Source organism: Haemaphysalis longicornis, unplaced genomic scaffold, assembly GCF_048455015.1.
Source record: "Haemaphysalis longicornis isolate Haplotype H1 unplaced genomic scaffold, Haemaphysalis longicornis Haplotype H1 scaffold_4, whole genome shotgun sequence".
NCBI classification, from domain to species: domain Eukaryota; kingdom Metazoa; phylum Arthropoda; class Arachnida; order Ixodida; family Ixodidae; genus Haemaphysalis; species Haemaphysalis longicornis.
In genome coordinates, this window is record NW_027526361.1 from 184,390,341 (window position 1) to 184,397,849 (window position 7,509).

The 7,509-nt window shown below is 46.6% G+C and overlaps 1 protein-coding gene across 1 annotated transcript; it reads left to right on the forward strand.

The window, feature by feature from the left end:
• The first annotated feature begins 692 nt into the window (after positions 1-692).
• LOC144180699 (uncharacterized) lies at positions 693-2,439 on the forward strand. The gene has a single exon (XM_077708988.1). It carries the CDS (start codon positions 746-748, stop codon positions 2,114-2,116), a length of 1,371 nt encoding a protein of 456 aa, XP_077565114.1. The 5' UTR covers positions 693-745; the 3' UTR covers positions 2,117-2,439.
• The last annotated feature ends 5,070 nt before the right edge of the window (positions 2,440-7,509 follow it).

Sequence of the window (7,509 nt, forward strand, 5' to 3'; positions counted from 1 at the left end):
GCAAGAAAATAAATTTCTTTTGAAGCAGAAAAGCGAAATCAGAACGGAAGGCGCTTGAAAACGGTTTTTTAATCCACGGGCCATGATTAGAAAACACAACTTTGCTGCGTTTATAGGTGTCCTTTGGTAACTCGCTAGGCACCATTCAAGCAGCGAAAAACGATTTTAACCGAAAAACCTCAAGAGATACTGAAAAACTTCCAAATTTTTGTGCACATTACGTAATATGCCTGGGAGTTACGTTATGTGGGCGAGTACTAAAAATAGTTATCTGTGTGGTAATTGCGCGTAAGCACTATTGAAGGGACCTAGATGGGCCATCACAGTCACATCGTCATATCTCTTGGCGCTCACGTAGGTTTGCGGCCCCCCTGACACCACCAATATTGTGTGCAAATCATACACAAATTGCGGAAAGTGATTGGTGGGTCGGCGCTGCTTCATCTGGTTTCTTTAAAAAGACACTGGAGGGAATTTGTTATCCTTTTCTGTTTGGTTGGATTGAATGCAGTGGATTAAATAAACACAGGTCTCGTCGTTCATCCAGTCTGTCATGTCGCGCTCGCGCCGCGTTATCATTATTTATGTTGACTGGAAGCGCCGACGTACTGGTGCTGATGCGCATGCGTCACTGATGCCTCCGGTGTAGATAAGCGCATGCATTGTACGCGGCTGGGGGTTGTTGCGTTGAGGCTGCCAGTGTGCACCTCGGAATAAAGGCTGTTCCTGAAAGAAACCGGCTCGGATGATGCTACAACAAACTGGCGACGAGGATGGGATTCGTCACGACGCAGTGAAGATGGCCACAGCCCCGGCAGCGATGATGGCTTCTAACTTCGGCAAGCTTCCGGAGTTCCAGCCGGACAGCGGAAACATCGATGTTTATCTCGAGCGTTTCGAGCTGTTCGCCACCGCCAACGACATCGCGGAGGAGAAGAAGCTGCAGCTATTCCTGACAGCCATCGGGGAAAAGGCTTACGTCACTCTCCGCAGTCTGCTCCTGCCAAAAATGCCGAGCAAGGTAACTTTCGAAGAAGCTACCAGCGTGCTTAAAAAGCACTACGCTCCAAAACGTTCAGTGGTCACGGAAAGATACCGCTTCAACCAACGTAAGCAAGAGGCACACGAGAGCGTGACGGAGTTCGTGGTCGAGCTAAAGAAATTGGCGGCCACATGCGAGTTCGGCGCGTTCCTGGAGGACGCTCTTCGAGACCGTCTCATTGCCGGGATACAAGCGGATGCCATACGGTGCCGACTTCTGGCCATGACGGATGCTGAACTTACCTGGGACCGGGCCTGCAGCATTGCTACAGCCATGGAAACCGCAACGCAAGACGCGAAGAAAGTGTTCACTGGTAACAACGCTGGACGTGCACCTGGCGACACCGAAGTGCACTGGCAACGACAAGCCACGACATCGCGGCCAGCGGCGAGAAAAGCACCGTTCAACCGAGCCACGCCCCCTAAGCCCGGCACGCGGAAAAAAGGAGAGCCAAAGACTTTTCACCCCGGGTCGAAACCATGTCACCGGTGTGGAGGGCCCCATGCCCCTGTAAGTTGTCCATTTTTGAACAGTACTTGTTTTAAGTGTGACAAGAAAGGACATGTTGCAAAAATGTGTAAAACGAAAGAAATGAACCAGCTGCTAAACGAGGGCTCTGATAACGAATTGCTAACGATTTGTCACACGGACCGCAGCTCGGGAACGCCTGCCATTGTAGTCAACGTAGAGTTAGACGGAAAAGAAGTAGCTATGGAACTTGACACTGGCGCAGCTATGTCTGTGATGTCGGAAGCCGAATTCGCGACGCATTTTCCAAAAGCCAGTTTCCGGAAAGCTAATGTGAAACTCGTAACCTACAATGGCACGCCAGTACCGATAAAAGGTATCGTGGATGTAACTGTGCAATACCATGACCAAAGCATGCGACTGCCCCTGGTTATCGCTAAAGAAACTGAGGGAGCAAGAATGCCTTCTTTGTTCGGGCGTAACTGGCTTGAGAAGATAAAGATAAAATGGCAAGAAGTAGTGCGAGTGAAAGCAGTTGACGCTGAAGTGCCCCTGCCCGAGAAATATCGGGATGTGTTTGCACCGGGGTACGGCTCGATAAAATGATTCAAAGCTAGTATTGTACTCAAGGAAGGAGCGTGTCCCGTCTTTTGTAAGGCGCGACCAGTGCCGTACGCTCTTCGCGAGCGGGTTGAACAGGAACTTGCGAAGCTGGAAAAAGCGGGAATAATCTATCGGGTCAGGCACAGTTCTTGGGCCACACCACTTGTGATCGTACCTAAAAAGGATGGCGTAGGTCTGAGGATTTGTGGCGACTACCGTTGCACAGTGAATGGGGTTATAGAATTGGATCATTATCCTCTGCCTGTGCCCGAGGATATTTTCGCAGCACTGCAAGGCGGAACCGTGTTCTCGGTCATTGACCTTTCCCAGGCGTATTTGCAACTCGAACTGGATGAGCGAGCACAGGAATTGCTCACTGTCAACACGCATTTGGGCCTTTTCAGGTTCCGGCGATTGCCTTATGGCGTAGCGAGTGGCCCGGCTGTTTTCCAGGCTGTGATGGATCAGATCCTGCACGGAATGCCAGGCACAGCCTGCTATCTAGACGACGTGATAATTGCAGGCAAAACGCACAAAGAGTGCAAAGACAGAGTGGAGCAAGTGCTCATGCGCCTTAGTACGCACGGTATAAAGATGAACGCCGAAAAATGCAGGCTGTTCGAGCAAAAAGTAACGTACTTGGGGCACGAAATTGATAAAAATGGCTTACACCCCACCTCAGAAAAAGTGTTGGCTATCAAGAACGCGCCAAAGCCTGCAAATAAGACTCAACTGAAAGCTTTTTTGGGATGGTTAACTTCTACGCGAAATATTTGCCAAATCTAGCCACTGTGGTAGAACCCTTGCATCAGTTGCTTCGCAAAGAGACTGCATGGCACTGGTCACGTCGCTGCGACGACGCATTCGAAAAATGCAAGATGTTGCTGACTGATAAGAGTGTTCTGCAGCTGTACGATGTGAAAAAAGAAATACAGCTTACTTGTGATGCGTCAGAATATGGACTGGGAGCGGTGCTATCGCACAGAGTAGATGGTGAAGAAAAACCGATTGCCTTCGCATCTCGATCCCTTTCGAGAGCGGAACGAAACTACGGGCAAATTGAGAAAGAAGCGTTAAGCATTGTGTTCGCCGTAAAAAAAATTTCACAAGTACTTGTACGGCAGAACATTTCAGGTATTAACAGACCATCAGCCACTAACTAGCCTGTTCGATCCAAAACGTCAAGCAGGCGCTGTTGCTACAGGCAGGATACACCGCTGGTTAGCATTCCTGGCGAATTACCAGTACAAGATAAGTCACAAGCCTGGAACAGCAATTAGCCATGCTGACGCTTTGTCTCGGCTGCCTCTGGCGGACTCTGAAGAGCAGGTGGAAGATATTTTTTATTTTTCTCCACTTGCTGAGCTGCCGTTGACAGCTAAAGACATTGATCGCGAGACAGGCAGAGACAAGCTGTTAAGAGTGGCTCGAGACACGATATGGCATGGTTGGCCCAAGACTGTTTCAGACGAACTGAAACCATTTTAGGTTCGACGCTTTGAACTTTCCGTCGATGATGGATGCGTTGTATGGACAAACAGGGTTGTGATTCCTGAGTGTTTGCGTAATGTGGTGCTGGACCTGTTGCACGAACAACACCTGGGAATAACCAGGATGAAAGCGCTAGCCCGTTCAATGGTATGGTGGCCAGGGATGGATGAAGCTCTCGAGCAAACAGTGCGCAAGTGCAAAATATGCCAGAGTGTGCTTCCTGCGGCACAACCAGCCCCACTTTCGCCTTGGCAGTTGTGTGAGCACCCGTGGGAGAGGGTGCATTTGGATTTTGCAGAGAGGGAAGGTCAGATGTTGCTGATTGCGATTGACGCCTACTCAAAGTGGTTACAAGTGAAACTCATGACCTCCACAACTTCCACAAAAACTGTCGAAGTTGTACGCTCTTTGTTTGCAGCGCATGGTTTGCCAGTTGCTGTGGTAACTGATAACGGGCCTAAGTTCCGCGTGGTAGAATTTAAAACTTTCCTAACGGCAAATGGCGTCAGGCATCTGCTTACGCCTCCCTACCACCCGCAATCGAATGGGGCTGCTGAGCGCGCTGTACAAACAACAAAAAAGGCGCTGCTCAAACAGTTACGTGAAGACAAAGAAAAAGCAACCACGAGGTCTTTGCAACACAGGATCGATAATTTCATGTTTTGTTATCGAACAACGCCCCATACGTTCACAGGGAAAACTCCCGCAGAACTGTTCCTGCACCGGAAACTGAGGACTCAGTTATCATTACTGCACACAAATGTGGCGAGCACTATGTCACAAAAGGTGGAAAGAGTTAAAATGTCGGTCGATAAGCGCCGAGCGGGGCCACGGTCGTTTGCAGTTGGTGATCGAGTACTTGTGCGTTCTGTGAGGGGGGAAGTTGCGAAATGGTTCCCTGGTAAAGTGACGCAAGTGAAGTCTTCTTGCACGTATTTGGTATGTGTTGGCAACAAAGTACGATATGTGCACGCAGACCATTTGCGACGTTCTTGTTGAGATCAGCCACAGGAGCCACAAGTCATTCCAGAAATTGACCTGCCACATGCATCGGAGGTTCTGTGCCCGGCAACCCCGGTTTCCCAGCCGGATGCCCAACCGGAACCTACAACCCAAGTTGAGCCCCGAGACCACGCACAAACTGTACGACGGAGTGCCCGGGATAGGCGACCTCCAGAGCGCTGGGGCTATGATTGTTTTTAAATAAGTGGGTGGGAATGTCATGTCGCGCTCGCGCCGCGTTATCATTATTTATGTTGGCTGGAAGCGCCGACGTACTGGTGCTGATGCGCATGCGTCACTGATGCCTCCGGTGTAGATAAGCGCATGCATTGTACGCGGCTGGGGGTTGTTGCGTTGAGGCTGCCAGTGTGCGCCTCGGAATAAAGGCTGTTCCTGAAAGAAACCGGCTCGGCTGATGCTACAACACAGTCCATAAAGCATAATTTAATTTTAAAGCTCCAAAGAAGAAACAAAAGGGAACTAGGCGACGGCCGCAACAACTAACAGCAGTGACGCGTATTCTTCCTGCGATGTGGCCACACGAATTCGAACGTTCAAGGTCATACCAGTTGCTTTTTCCGTTATTTATTTATTTATTTAAACATACTGCCAATCCCTCACGGGATTCTCGCAGGAAGGGCATATACACAGTACGTGTCAGAGTTTTTCAAGCACTGTAGGGTTACACAATCGGTGGACTGTAGTACACATTATACTCTCTTCATAGAATAAGTATTAACTAGGAACGCATGCATTTTTCATATGTAACATACCGTACATGCTTTGATAATACAGGTTACAACATTCCTCTGCGTACGGGATTACTGATTAATGCTCTTCATTACAAATCTTTTCAAAAATTCGTGATTTCGTGAAAAGATGATGCACAAATGAGTTGATACACACTTTCACTTGAGTGATAACAAGTAATAGTCACATCGCGTTAATTTTCATTTCTACCAGTCTTAAAAACTCTGTTAAACTCTTGGTACCAGTTATAGAGTTGCCTAGAGAATTCCATTCCCTTATTGCTAATGGAAAGAAAGCATACTTGAAACAGTCTACATTGAACCGGTATTCTGTTAGCCTTTGGGGATGTTTTAGTCTGGTTAGCCTTGTACGATCAACGGATATATACTTTGAGGCCTCTAAATTTAGGTGACCGTGAATTAGTTGAAACAAAAATTTTAATCTGGCCATCTTGATTCTATTATCGAGGGTGAATAGGCCAGCTTGTTTTAATAGCTGTGTCGGAGAGTCGCTCATTTTATATCGGTTAAAGATAAACCTTACCGCTTTTCTTTGGACACCTTCCAACTTATTAATTCTTTAGTATAAGGGGCCCAAACGATATTGGCGTATTCAAGTACGGACCGGACATACGTCGTGTAGGCCAATAGCTTTACGTGAGGTGGTGCCTGTCGCAGTCGTCGTCGGAGCATAAACAGGCGTTTCAATGCCGAAGAAGTGATGTTGTTAATGTGTGATTCCCATCTGTAATCGGTGGTTAATGTAACTCCTAGGTATTTATGCTCCGTTACACGGGCAAGGGGGTTATTGTTGATATTATAAAGAATGTCGGAAATGTTTCTTTTTCTGCTCACAGTCAGGAGCGAACACTTTTTGGGGTTGAGCAGCATTTGATTCTCCTTGCACCAATCGCATACCTTCGATAGGGCGTTTTGTAGAGCTACGCTATCTTCTGTTGTGCTAATTTCGCTGTAAATCACACAGTCATCTGCGAATAGTTTTATGTTAACTGGTACTCGTGATGGTAAATCATTAATAAAAATAAGGAAGAGAATAGGAGCCAAAACAGAACCCTGAGGAACTCCTGATGATACCGGTGTGATTGCGGATGTCTTATTGTTGAATTCTACGTACTGCATGCGATTAGTTAGGTAATCGTTAACCCAATTAACAATGACTGTGTCCCCAAGCACATTTTCCAGCTTTCGGAGTAGTTTTACATGAGATACTGTATCGAAGGCTTTCGAAAAGTCCAGAAAGATTAGGTCAATTTGTTTCTGATTATTAAGACAGTTTGATATATCGTGCGTTAGTTCTACTAGTTGCGTGACAGTAGATAAACCTCGCCTAAAGCCGTGCTGGTACCGCGATAAAATGTTCTCGCTCTCAAGAAATGACGTAATGTGTTTGAGGATGACGTGTTCTAGTATTTTGCATACAGTGCATGTTAAAGATATCGGACGAAAGTTGGTGAAATCATCTGTATTTCCTGATTTATGCACTGGGATAACCTTGGCAATTTTCCATTCCTGTGGTAGAACACCAGTTGATAGTGACTTGTTAAAAAGGATGCATAAATATTTCGCCATTAGTTCCGCATGTCTTACAAGAAAAAGGTTAGGAATATCATCTGGGCCCGTAGCTTTCTTTGCACCTAAATTAAGCAATACATGAAATATTCCGTTCTCGTCTACAGTAAGTGAGTCAATCTGCCTGTGGAAAATGTGTTCCATTTCAGGTTAGTTACCGTTATCTACAGTGAATACGGATTTAAAGTATTCATTTAGTGAGTCTGCGTTTACATGGCTTTCCTTTTCGCTGGTTGACGTTTTGCTGGAGGTTTTAGGTTTAAGGTAATTCCAGAACTTCTGGGGAGAGTTTTTCAGAAAATTTGGTAGCGTTGTCTCGAAGTAGCTAGTTTTTTCTTTTTTTAATTTTCGCTTTCATGACATCAATCGCGTTTCTAGGATTTTTCCTTGCTACGTCTCCAGGGTTTAATTTCAAGCGCTTCCTCAATCGCTTTACTTTACGTTTGGCGTGGATTATGTCCCGAGTGATCCATGGGTTATGCTATTTAGTTTTTTTGGTCTTGGTAGGAACGCGGCTTTTTATGCATTGAGAAATTATACTTTTGAACTTTCGCCAAAGCGCGT

Coding starts and splice junctions, on each gene's coding strand:
- LOC144180699 (XM_077708988.1), top strand. CDS start 746: ATGATGCTACAACAAACTGGCGACGAGGATGGGATTCGTCACGACGCA.